Source organism: Hippocampus bargibanti, linkage group LG12, assembly GCF_051943395.1.
Source record: "Hippocampus bargibanti isolate YZ-2025 linkage group LG12, ASM5194339v1, whole genome shotgun sequence".
Taxonomy (NCBI): domain Eukaryota; kingdom Metazoa; phylum Chordata; class Actinopteri; order Syngnathiformes; family Syngnathidae; genus Hippocampus; species Hippocampus bargibanti.
Genome location: NC_142745.1, coordinates 5,985,931 through 5,999,723, shown reverse-complemented (window position 1 = coordinate 5,999,723; position 13,793 = coordinate 5,985,931). Strand labels below are relative to the sequence as shown.

The following is a 13,793-nucleotide window of genomic DNA, read 5'->3' as shown; positions in this document are numbered from 1 at the left end:
CCGCGAGTCGTTCAAGGACCCTGGCGAATGCAAAACGGGCTAGACATAGCATGGGGTGAAAACAAAAGGGTGGCATATGAAATGAATCACTGATGCAAGGATGGTCAAAACTGAAACATCCTGCCCACCACCTTTTCCAGCTACTACCCTCAGGTAGACGCTAATGATCGATGCGCACCAAATCCACCAGACATTTAAACAGTCTTCCCCCTCGACCATTAACTTTCTAAACAGTAACCCAATATAACTGTATCGTGCCTCATTGCAATTTTGCACACCCCAGTGTAACAGCATCCCGTTTTAATCATTGTAGCTCTCACACTAGTACCACTGTTACTGAACAAAATAATCTCTAGCATCAGACACTTTGCTGCATAATTGCACACGTGTTGCACTACAAATATAGCGACTGATACATTTACTTTAAAATGGTTCACAAATTTTCCGCCCCAACTGTAATCATATTTCATTCTGCCACTGATCATTTTAACTCTCCTTTATACTTTGCACAGTTATTCCTGAGAGGTACCACTTACCTTCATCCATGAATATAGTAGAAATAGATACACAACTATACACACAAATTCCTTGTGTGTTCTACACACTTGGCCAATAAATGATTCTGATTCCGATTCTGAAAAAAAAAACATGTCCCCCTTCATTGTTTAAGTCAGTGGAGCAATCTATTGCTATCGTTTTTTTCTTAGCACCTCTAATGGCTCTATAAAGATCTAAGTGAGATCCAATAGATTACAGGTGACTCAAATAGTTTCTATGTCACACTGCAAAATAACAAACAGATTTGATACATAATACACAATCACAAGTTATGTCCGCTAAATGAATAAAATCAGCCCTATTTCTGATTCACAGTGAGCTCACTGACTAAAACATCCTTAAAGGACAACCGACGTCACTTTGTTGTTTCTTAACTGACATCAGAAAAACGTTTTATCGCATCTAAATTACCCAAAACACGCAGTATGATATTTTTATTCAAATGCAAAACACCAATAAAAATGACTTAAAGTGTCCAAAATCTGCATTTTCAGAAAGTCCCGCCCCCAGTTTGTGACATCAAGCCAAGACGTCTTTCATTGCTTGAGAATCAAAACAATGGCCTCAGATTCGGAGAATATGCTTTCTTGTTACACCTCCAGTTATGAATATGATTCAAATAGTTCTGAAGAGGAAAGCATACATGTTTGCAATCGATTAAAGAATCTATTCCATGCCATTTTGAGGCAACATTGGGGAGAAACGATCACCAGAAAAGAGGCACAAAATGGCAACCTCCTGTGTCCACCTCCGTTTCCACAGGCTGATAAATTCCGTATATGGAGCTTGGACACCCTTTTCTGGTGGCTTTTGGGTGCAACACAAGGTTTTCAGACCAAACAATACAGCAAAATACATTGACGTGATGGAAGGACTGCTACAATGTGTCTTTTTTTCGGTCAGGGGGCGTTCCTTTAGTGACGTCATGTACGGACTCGTCACCAACTCAAAAACAAGACTTCCTGAATATTCAGTGGGAGTCTTAAAACGTAAAATATAGCTATATGCTGTGGAATCTTTTTAAAATACGCTCAGTAGAAGTCATTTGAAGCCATTTTACAAATTATGGACACAACTTGTCTGGAGACGTCGGTTGTGCTTTAAAGATAAAGCAGTGCATGTTGGCAATATAAAGGATAACGGCTCAGTATGATCAATTATGACTAAACGTGTCAAAACGTGATCAGAGTTGGGTTATTTCTCAACCTGACCCACCCATAACCATTTGACACCTCATGAAATAAAAATGTATGAGTCACATTGCATTCACGATGAACAATTTTTCAATCTGCTCTCATGAATCAAGTGTTGAAAGCAGCAGAAAAAGAGGGCCCCAAAAATGGTGAAGAAGGTGCAGCCATGCAGCCACCCTACACTTATTCCACACAGGATTTTACCCGGCAACACGAGCGTGCAGAGGCAGGTTGTGAACCACAATGTCATCGCCCACCACAAAAATCCAACAGCCTTCGAATGAATGCACAAGAACATGAAATTACGCGTGAGGGGTATTGAGATCTGTTGGTCATGTCACTCATTTTCAGATTTTAGCTTCAAATCGGGAATGCTTTCACATTAAAAGTAATGACAACCATTTCAAAAGTCCAACGACGTGAAGGTGAGGCGTGTGTGCGTTTTTCGTCAAACGAACGTGCGAGACTGACGAACTTGCGCTTACCTTTCACTTGTGTCTCGTAGTCCGCAATGATTTCTTTATCCTTCTTGAACCTGGATGAGGACATGGTTCTCCTGGTTGTATGCCCGAGAGCCTCCAAGTCGAGCGCTCCAGTGGCTCCGCGCGGTGTTTCTCGCAGAGGATGCAGACCTTGGCGCCGTTTCCTCGTTGAACAAAAGAGGTTTGAGCTTGGAGACAATCGTTGCAATCAGTAAGGGGAGACCACTCGGGTCCGATGTTGCATCGCTCTGTCTATCTCTCTCGTTCTCGTTTTAATTTAATCCAGCAGTGGCGACGGGGAGGTGGTTTGAGGAGTCAGAGAGAGAAACAAAAGCCACAAAGGAACTCGAAAGTGGACATATTAGACGGAGGAGAGGGAACGAAAAGGTGGGGAGATAGCTCCGTGTTCCCTGTATGTGAACAAGACGACTATGACAGGACGCCTCTGTGCTTTCTAATTGAATTGCGGCTAATTTGAAAATGAGAGAGAGAGAGAGAGAGAGAGAGAGAGAGAGAGAGAGAGAGAGAGAGAGAGAGAGAGAGAGAGAGAGAGAGAGAGAGAGAGAGAGAGAGAGAGAGAGAGAGAGAGAGAGAGAGAGAGAGAGAGAGAGAGAGTCACGTGGTCAGATAAAAATCACGTACAGCCGTGCACGCGCACGTCAGTCTCGGTACACAATCAGTAACATTGTGTAATAGTCAATGTGAAGGTATATTCATCAAGTTTCGAAGACATGGTTAAAAATTTAAGATCAAGTCAGCGTACTGACTGATACTTTAGAACAGTGGTGCCAAAGTCAAGGCCCTGGGGCCGAATCTGGCCCACCACATCATTGTATTCGGTTCGCGAAATGTGAAATGCATGAGTGTTCTCCATAATCTATTGGACATTGGATCAAATAAGCCTGAAGGCTAAAACGCCAATGGATATTTGTAAGAACTGATTCGTTCCCAAGGCAAGGATTCACAAGGAGCTGACAACCGCCGTTGATGTCTGCGATGCCACCTTGACTTTGATTTATACTGTCATTACTCACATGCTCTCATGGAGTTCGCTCTTGTGTAAATACTGCCAAAGTGACCACATATCACTGGAACTGAGTCGTCTACTTGACCACGTGAATCAATATTTGATGTTTTACCACGTACAATAAGCAATGATACATTAGTTTTTTCCAAATTCTTCTTGAAAAATGTTGCTTCTGAAATAGCGACGAGTCAATGCTTAATGTTTATGGTGCACGCACCAGCCATCTGCTGCTCAGAACTTTTCATTCTTTTATATTGATTGTTGGAGAATGTTGGTATATGATTGTAATGCACAAAGACCAATATGCTTTTTGACTTTTTTTTAAGTGCATCTTGGAAACCATGCATGGAACCTACAGTCAAATTCTTGTAAAATAGAATCGAGGAAAGGGAGGAAGCATGTGTGTAACTAATCATAATACGTCATATATCTGCAATAATGTAAAGATTATCATGAGGAGATATGTACAAATGTTGGCTTCTTCAGTGGGGTTTAGTTTTGTCAAACCCTTGATTGTTTGGTAACGATGGCGGATCTTTTTGCATGCACAGGTTTAATCAAAAAAATGAAAAACCTGTAAATTAAGAGCACACACATTTCTAGCATTTTGTCCATATTTTAAATAGCATTCTTGTCATACATCTTGGTTAGGAAGTGCGTAGTTCTTTCTATGTAGCTGCTCAGTCGTACTGATAGAAAAAAATCAAAGCCCCCTCCAGCATTTAATTTGGTCTTTGATTTAAACTAATTTATTGGAAACTTTTTAGAATGGCAAGAATCAAGAATTATTGTCTGCCGCCCTCTGTCGATTGCTTCGCGTGAATTTACACAGAAACAAAATCGAATTACTTCACGGATAGTTTAACCTCACACTTCCTGCTTGTTTTTTTATTTACAGAATAAAATACATATGAGCCATTTTTCCCATTCACAGACTACATAATTTTAACCTCATATCATATGAGTGGACTTATTTACTACATAAAATTTAGAATAATATCCACACTAATTACAATGATTATTTAGTTTCGTAACAGTTAATTGTCATTCTGAAAGTCTTTAACCGGAAGTATGCCTTTTCCCTTGAACTGGCAAACCTGTCTGTTCGTGCACGACTACGTTTATTTGGCAAGCTTACTCGAAACACCTTTTAAAAATTGCTTTCAGGATTGACGACTTGCGACGGTAAATTGATCGCATTGACACAGTTATTGGTGAAACCAGTGCATTACTTAATTAAACCGGCGTCCCCATTTGCCCGCGATAACTTCCTTATAGCATTCCTAAACTAGCATTAGCAAGTTAATCTAACATATGCAATGAAACATGGATAGCAATTCAGTAACATTGCAATTCTATGCCGACATTAAAGTGTAATTATCGATCCGTAGTGGAAAATATAAGGCAATATTCTATAACGAAGAACAGATTAAAAATTGGTCGTTGTTCATGTATATTAACACTAAACAATTCTGATCAGTTTTACACCCCACACACGTTTGAAATACATTTACATTGTAAGATTCACCAAACTTCACACCAATCACGTTTAAAGGGATAAACACCAGTCCGTGCACATTGTTGTGCTTTGTAGAAAGTAGCCATTAGTATTTTGACAGGTTTGGGGTGACGCATACAGTAGCATACGATCACCTGCATGCATTTGAATGATCATCATTTTGTGACAGGAGACCCACGGATATGTTCTCCCCGGAAGAAGAGTCTGTTAAGGTCGAGTCCATCATCAGTGTCACCATTGGAGCTACGGTGCCCACGGGGTTCGAACATACCGCTGCAGAGGAAGTTCACGAGAAGATCGGCGTAGAAGCGCGCATAAGCAAAGACCGTGGTCGCATTTACTTCACCATTACTACTGACAAACTCTTCCAGGTGAGACGCATGCTTGGTAAGGGGAAAACATTTTTGTGTTCTGCCTGTCAGCTAACCCTTAATCAAATATTCTCTCAGGTTCACCTGCTGAGGTCTGTGGACAACCTGTTTGTGGTTGTAGAGGACTATGATCAGTATGAATTTAAAGAATCAAAGGTAATGTCACAAAACTGTCTCAAATTGAAGTGTCACATTATTTTTTTATTTTGTTTTTTGTCGTTGTTTTGACTTTAAGATGGTGCTGCGAAAGTGGCTGCTTCTACAGCAACGCCTGTATTGTTTTTCTACTTCTTCCTTTCCTTTTCTCTTACTTTCTTTCAATTTGCTGCTGTGAAATGTAAATTTCTCCTGTGCGAGACTAACAATAATAATAATAATAATAACTCTCAAGCACACTTTACAGTGAGGATTTTTTTTTTATGTACGGGCGAGCAGCGGCAGCCATTCGCGCCAGCGTTCACTCTACCCGTTTTTTGTTTTTTTGTGATTTGAATCCAAAATCATTTTTAATTTGTATTTGAGAGAGAGAATTAGAATATAGGGGAAACTCATTTGACATTGGAGCCTGTTTGTTCCCCCAAAAAAGAAAGATGTTTCACTGTTTTATAAGCTTTCTTAATAACCATAAAACGCCACAAGATGGTGACAAAGATCCACAATAATTTAACACGAGGAGAGAATTACTCTGAGTTTGACATCAATTTAGCTTCTGGCTTTATTCATATCATATAACATTAATATTTCCCATTTGTTTATAATAACTTGCAATATATTTTTCTTACGCCCGATTGATTCTATACTGCAAATGTATTATACAGGAGGAGACATTGACGGAGCTCCAGCAGCTGGCCTCCAAGCTCCCGTGGACAAACGCCTTGGAGGTTTGGAAACTAAACCGCACTTTCAAAAAGAGAAAAGGCCAACGCAAAGGAGCTAATGGCGCCAAAGTCAAAACCAGCGATGAGGTTGGAGACTCAACCTTGGCTTCCACTGAATCTCAAGTTCTCGCAGATGGCAATAGCAAGATAGAGAAGACCACTGATCCAGAGAGCAGCACACAGGACTCTGAGGAAGCACCACCCGACTCTAAAATCATGAAGTTCCGCGTGACTTGCAACCGGGCCGGTGATAAGCATAGTTTTTCATCCAATGAGGCGGCCAGAGATTTTGGTGGGGCAGTGCAGGAGTTCTTCCAGTGGAAAGCAGATATGACCAAGTTTGACATTGAGGTAAGCGGATTTGTTCCAAGTGGACCCACACATCGTGAATATTCTTTTAATTGTCAGTTAAAGCATTCTGCAGGATTTCTATTTTCCAACTCTATAGGTCTTATTAAACATCCACAATACCGAGGTGGTGATTGGCATTGCGCTCACTGAAGAGAGTCTTCACAGAAGAAATATTAGCCACTTTGGACCCACCACCCTGCGGTCCACCTTGTGCTACGGCATGCTCAGGTTGGGTCTACAGTCTTACCTGACACTGTTTGATTAGATACGTTTCATCAATTTTGAATTGAGAGTCCGAATAAAGTGTAATTTTTGCGGTTATTTTAAAAGACAACCGATGTCACTATTTTGTTTTTTAACTGACACCAGAAAAACGTTTTATAGCATCTAAAATACCCAAAACGTGTAGCATGATCTTTTTAGTCAAATGCAAAACACCAATAAAAATGACTTAAAGTGTCCAAAATCTGCAAAAAAATTGAGCTGCGAATTGGGCATTTTCAGAAAGTCCCGCCCCCAGTTTGTGACATCAAGCCAAGACGTCTTTCATTGCTTGTGAATCAAAACAATGGCTTCAAATTCGGAGAATATGCTTTTTTGTTCCACATCCAGTTATGAATATGACTCAAATAGTTCTGAAGAGGAAAGCATACATGTTTGCAATCGATTAAAGAATTATATGTGCCATTTAAGGCAACATTGGGGGAAAATCTCTCACCCAAAAAAAAGAGGCACAAAATGGCGACCTCCAGTGGCCACCTCCGCTTCCGCAGGCTGATAAATTCCTTATATGGTGCTTGGACGCCCTCTTCTGGCCTTCTGACGGCTTTGGGTGCAACACGAGGTCCCCAGACCAAACAAATACAGCAAAATACATTGACGTGATGGAAGGATCGCTACAATGCGTCTTTTTTACGGTCAAGGACGGTCCTTTAGTGACGTCACGTACGGACTCGTCACCAACTCAAAAACAAGACTTCCTGAATATTCAGCGCGAGTCTTAAAACGTAAAATGTAGGTATATGCGGTGGAATATTTGTAAAATACGCTCAGTAGAAGTCATTTGACGCCATTTTACAAATTATGGACATAAATTGTCCGGTTGTCCTTTAAGTTGGGCTGCTTTGTATTTATTATCAAGCCAAATGTAGTTGACTATGGTTAAGAAAGTGAAAAAAATGCATTTGTTACGGTAATTGTGTACCTCATAGAAATAATTAAAAGGAAACAGAATTAAAAAAAAATGTGGCTAATGATGCAGTTCAGTTTGACGCCGCAAGATGGCGGAAATTAGCTTTGTACTCACTCAGTGATACGGTAGCGGCTTACTTAACCATATTCTCCCTAAACCTAAGTCCTTACCTTATTTATCTTGATCGAACATTGCATTTTAAGTATAAAGTGTGTGTGCCATAAGAGAGCTTGAAAACCACATGCACACGCATGTATTTAGGGTGGAGTGGTGTGTGATTTTTGTAAATTGCCTCAAGGCATCTATTTTGTCATTTGTGTTCATACCTGATTATGTGCCGACAGGTTGTCAAAACCTCAGCCTTCTGATATTGTACTTGATCCAATGTGCGGAACTGGTGCAATCCCTTTGGAGGTAAGAGAACAGCCTGAGGAAAGAAAATAAATACAGTGAGACCTCAACTTACAAACACCTTAACTTACAAACTTTTCGTCTTACAAACGTCAAATTTCTGAAAATTAAACCTGATAATAAGCACTATTTTCATAATACACACCCACCACGGCTGGCGGAGTGATCTTCGGCGGAAGCACACGACCGAACAGCACCAGAGGTTAAGTTACCAACAGTCCTTATGGAAGGTGACTCTCCTTCCATAAGCCATCAACGACCATCAAAAAGGTAAATAAAACTTTATTTTACAGCACAGTTTATTTCTTTAATTACAGTCCTCATGTAATGCGCCTCTCTTTCCAAACAGCAATTCCCTTTGACCTTCGACCTCCAACGCCATTCCATCAAGCCATAAATGACCATCACAAATGTAAATAAAGTGACTTTATGATACAATTCAGTGTATTTCTTTCATTACAATATAATAGCACATTTATTATACATAGAATAAGGTATGCTGTGTGTAGTTTTAAAGCTTATTTTGTTGAAAAGTATATTTTATGGAAACCTGGGAACGGATTATTCCCATTTTAATGGTTTCAAATGGGATTTTTTTTTTGAGATACACACTTTTCGCCTTACACACTGACTGGGAACCAATTAAGTTCGTAAGTTGAGGTCTCACTGTAAATGAATGAATGAATCGAATAAGGGAACAGATGGCTTGCATTTAACTGTCATGTTTGTGTGCGTCTCCAGGGAGCCTTGGAATTCCCAGCGTCCTTTTACATTTCTGGGGACAACAATGACATGGCTGTAAATCGCACGGTTAATAATGTGTGTCACATTCAGAAAAGGAAAGCGGACAAGGGCAGGTGAGCATCGTTCACATCAATTTAAACCTGATGAATGATTTTTCGTCCCTGCTTTCAATGTGGGGATTTTGTGTTAATTGCCACTGATCCAATCGGAAATAATGGTATGCTGGATACATTTAATTTTCGCAAAAGTGTAATGGGTAACCTGAACCTTAGGCAAGGATTGAGCTACATCCTGGACTAGCCGGCAGCCAATCTCGGCATACAAAGACTTACATTCTTTTCACATTTACGAACAATATGCATTCAAGGTGCACTCACTAGTGCACCTTGTATGCATGTTTTTTTTTAATTGAAGGGGTGCGGGGGGTGGGGGGTCCAGGAATGAAACCCCCGCAAGGACCAAGACAACTTGCATACTCCACACAGGAAATCCTGAGCCAGATCCTCTGGTCGAGACTGTGAGGCAGACATGCTAATAATAAGGTCACTGGGTTGCCCAGCTACCAACTTTATTTCATCGCGTTGTATGTTGGCACGCTTATTCTACTGCAGTGCCAAATGACTAAGAGCCATTTGTATGAATGCATTTGTTTATTTTTTTATTGTTTTTTTATCATCTAGACTCTCACATACTGTACCACATATTTGATCACACAGTAATGGTAAGCAATGGTAATTCATGCCAGACAATGTGCAGAAATATGTCCAATACAGTGCCAGGGTTTTTGTCATTGTCACTTGAATTCCAGGCCGCACACAATATTCAGTTTTACGACTACGTAAACATTCCATTCAAGGTAAGTAACCTTAAACTCTCTTCTTTCATCAGAAAAAAAAAGTTAATTCCTAAATTATATGGGTCTGGAGTTATCTGAGCTTGAAATGGGGGCGGCTGTACAAATTACAATACAGTACAATACACACATTGATTTATATAGCGCTTTAACAACAGCTGAAGCTGGAACAGAGAACAAAGCGCTAACATGGAAAAAATGAAATGCTGCCATGATGTGGAAAGGAAAAACGTCTGACCAGCGCTTTATCGGCACTCCCACAACAAGAAAAAAAATGGAACAAATTCAGGAGTGGCGCTCCACATCACACTTTTCAATTCCCGAATAAATTTGGGAATGGCAGCGAATGAGTTAAGGCAACAGTCGTACTCTGATTCCCGGTACATGTTATAATAGCGCCTGTAGTTTATTTAATTGAATTAGCAAATTTGACTTTCACAAACTAGTGAACGTGTAAAGGATGCTTGTTGACATGTCGGCCTCCGGAGTTAATGATCCCGATAATGACTGGGCGTGTGAAATACTTTAAAATTCCAGAGGTTGGATTTTCAAGGTGAAAGGAGGACTCACATTTCACTTCCTCTCCCACGGGTGTTGCAAAGTAATTATTTATATGTTGCTTATTCATGGTGATCAATAGGATATTTTTTTTTTTTTTTTATAGTTGACAAAAGTGATTCTACACATCTTGTAAATTTGAAATTGAATCTTGAAAGTGCTTGACAATTATTGGTGCCTTTGTTTGCAGTACACCTGGGCTCCCTATTGACACCGTTCGCTGGGATTTGTGCAGTTTACCGATGAGGTCCAGCTCAGTAGATATCATCATCACGGACATGCCCTTTGGGAAAAGGTAAAAAATCCAGGCGCACACCCAAGTTTTAAAACAGCCAGGTTCAAAATAACCCAAATGGGATGAAAGAGAAAACCCAGTGTTGGGTCATTGTTGAGTTATTTAGACCTAGCACATGTTTAGTTCAAATTTTTGATCAAGCAAGGTGTAAAAACTAGTCATCGGGATAACTGCGTTTGTGAATACCCATTTATAATGACCAACAAGCTTCAGCCCTTGAGCTCACTCAAATCCAATCTTCAACCCAATGTGATGGGTCAAAATAAGAAACCAAAACTTGATAAAAAGTCAATTCAATCCACACAACAAGTGGGTTATCAAAACAACACAACATTGTTCAATGTGAACTACCGGGATTTATAAGGCTACTCTAACTATGTACAGTCAAACCTCGGTTTTCGAACGTCTCGGTTCTCATCCCATTCGGTTTTCAAGCAAAAATGTCATATTTTTTATGCCCAACCCAAATTTGGTTCTCAACCAAACTGAGTGCATCTGAATGCATCACTCGACTACCCTGTGCTTCCTTATACGTCACTTGCTTATATGTCACGTCTTCCTCATTGTCTCATTGTGACCGACGCATTAATATTGTTGTTGTTTTATTTTTGCGAAAATGCTGACATATTTGGTTAAGATCTCCTGAATAGTATGATTTTAAAGCAAGCAGAGGATGGTTTGAAAAGTTAGTGTGCTCTGTGTTTGCCCAAAGATAGCTGGGATAGGTACCAACACGGCCCGTGGCAGAAAGATAGAGAGATTTTTATGTACAGATGTTAATGTTGATGTTGAAAATTTGTGAAAATAAAAGTTTGTTTTTATAGAATTTTACACATGACCTGCTCTATTATTAAGTTTTTATCCGGTTTATGCGATGAAATAGTTAAAAAGTTGTTTTCTAGACTTTGAACGGATTAAAAATTTTTACATTGATTTTAATGGAAAGTGCTGTTTCGGTTTTTGAACAAATCGGTTTTCGAACAGGTTTATGAAATGGATTATGGTCGAAAACCGAGGTATCACTGTATAAAGGTTGACGAGATGTTTACTTTTGAAGGATGGGCTCCAGGAAGAAGAACTGGGACCTTTACCCATCCTGCCTGAGAGAAATGGCACGCGTGTGCAGGCCGGCCTCCGGGAAAGCTGTGCTATTGACACAGGATAAGAAATGCTTTTCCAAGGTATTTTCCTTGTCATGGCGAGTCGTGATTTTTTTTTTTTTTTTTTTTTTTTTTTTTTTTTTTTTTTTTTTTTCCGGCGTTGGTATCTGCCTCACGCAAAAATGACCGCCACATAAAAACCACTTTAGAGAAGCTGTGGGTTTGTTCATGTTTGCATGCTGACATCCCATAAACGTTATGGCATCAAGGAAGTGACTGATCTGTGAATCAGAATGCGATAAATGGAAATGACCTTTTCTGGGGAATTTCACCACAGTGTGAGCTGGCGGCATAGATGGAGGCGCATCCATCTGTCTTTGCCACGACGACACCTGAACAGTCCTCTTGAGGGAAGCGCTCGCACCTCAGGTGGTGTTCACGTAGATCTAATTCGCCTCTGAAACATAAATAATTCAAACTCAGTTGCTGCCACCCTCGACGCTGCGTCATGGACGACATGAGGTTATCTGCATTACAGTTATAGTGTAACGACTAAGTTTGAATTCTATCGTTTTTCTGGATTCCATCACGGTGGCCACAACAAGTAACTATTGATTTAATGTTTTTTGCTGAACATCTAAACTCCACTAAGGAATCGCACAACTTAACTCATTCACTGCCAGACGATGAGCAAAAAAAATGTGTCCACTCCGGTGCCAGGGTTTTTGTCATTTTCACTCAAATTGCAGGACCCACAGAATATTGAGTTTTTGGACTACATCAACATTCAATGCAATGTAAGAAACCCTAGACTCTCTTCTTTCATCAAAAAAAAAAGTTAATTCCTAAGTTACATGGGTGTGGACTTATCTAAGCTTGAAATGAGGGCGGCTGTACAAAAGGCAAATGCTGCCACCTTGTGGAAGGGGAAAAAGATTGTCAGAGGTCTGACAAGCGCTTTCTCTGCTTTTCTCTGCATTTAGAACTGCTTCATGCAACAAAAAGGGTGCACAAAGTGCTTAAGATTGAATGACTGTGTCCTTTGTATTGTGTCCCTTTTTTTAATTTTGTTTTTGACTTCAAGATGGCGCCCCATGAGTGGCTGCCTTTACAACAGCTCCTGTATTTTGTTTCTGCTGCTGCGAAATGTCAATTTCTCCATTATGAGGCTCATCTCATCTAATCTACAATTTAAAGCATGTTGGACTGTTCCATAAAAGGTTTCACTTGGCTCGTGATCTTTAAAGCTGCACAAAATAACAAATATTTTCCATTTTTATGTCAAATCACTGGTGTTTCTTCTCACTCCCTCAGTTTTACCATCTGTATTTGTCTGATGACATTTCCCGATTGCACTTTTTAACTGACACTTATATGCTCCGCAGGCTCTGTCCAGAATGGGAGGATTGTGGAGGAAGCAGCACACTGTTTGGGTCAATGTCGGTGGTTTACACGCTGGAGTATTCCTGCTCAGGCGGACCGCCGCCTTGTTTGGCCAAACTCCCGAAGATATCTACGAATCACAAGACATGACACGTACACAAGGAGATCAGGACGACAGCCAGCATTGTTAGGTTACAGTTTTGCCAGCTTACACTGCCCCGCGTTTTGAATGAACAAGATTTTCTTTTGAGGTGTATCTTGTGGTATTTACTTTTTTTTGCCTGTACAAACTTTTCAGCATCATCTCATGGTCACAATTCTAGATTTTTTTTTTCTTAAACAGAAGTGACTTTTTATGCATGATTAATCATCATCATAGGTTCCTCACAGTGTGATGCAAGTTGGAGCTTTAGTTGATGTAAAAAGTCCTCACACCTTTGTTCAAATGCCATTTTTTTGTGATTAAAAGGTGACCTACAGCAGCTGTAACAGCCTGTGCTTCTCAATTGTCAAAAAAAAAAGCCCATACGCTTTTTTCAAATGCTATATTTTTGTGATTAAAAAAATAAGGTGAATACTTAAACCTCCCCTCCCTAAATGTGGCATGCAACATGTGCTTCTCAATTGAATATAATATTGTGGGGTAGAGTCCAAATAAGTGTAAAACCGAATACGGCTGTGTTCAGAATCAACCGATCATGTTAAAAAAGGCTACTACAGCGGAATCAGAACCCAACAGCCACCGTTTGAAACTCCAAATCGGTTTTTGCTGATAGTCTGAAAAGTTTGCTCTAACAATAAAGGTGTTGCGTGACCTACTCAGGTTAAGTCCAATTCGGAGTATTGTAACGCGAAATCGTGACGTTTCGAAAGGAACA

The 13,793-nt window shown here is 40.0% G+C and overlaps 2 protein-coding genes across 2 annotated transcripts in view; one reads left to right on the top strand and one right to left on the bottom strand.

Annotated features, from left to right (window-relative positions):
- srgap3 (SLIT-ROBO Rho GTPase activating protein 3) overlaps nucleotides 1-2,705 on the bottom strand; it is a 68,651-nt gene extending 65,946 nt beyond the window's left edge. The window contains exon 1 of the mRNA XM_089010540.1: nucleotides 2,237-2,705. Within this exon, the coding sequence (XP_088866666.1) occupies nucleotides 2,237-2,300 (64 nt within the window). The 5' untranslated portion in view covers nucleotides 2,301-2,705. The remainder of the gene's footprint in view (nucleotides 1-2,236) is intronic.
- A 1,607-nt stretch (nucleotides 2,706-4,312) lies between these two features.
- thumpd3 (THUMP domain containing 3) lies at nucleotides 4,313-13,690 on the top strand. The gene is made up of 10 exons (XM_089010544.1): nucleotides 4,313-4,445; nucleotides 4,949-5,150; nucleotides 5,229-5,306; nucleotides 5,969-6,379; nucleotides 6,477-6,607; nucleotides 7,916-7,985; nucleotides 8,724-8,839; nucleotides 10,328-10,432; nucleotides 11,490-11,613; nucleotides 12,918-13,690. Exons 2-10 carry the CDS (start codon nucleotides 4,962-4,964, stop codon nucleotides 13,104-13,106), a joined length of 1,413 nt encoding a protein of 470 aa, XP_088866670.1. The 5' UTR covers nucleotides 4,313-4,445; nucleotides 4,949-4,961; the 3' UTR covers nucleotides 13,107-13,690.
- The last annotated feature ends 103 nt before the right edge of the window (nucleotides 13,691-13,793 follow it).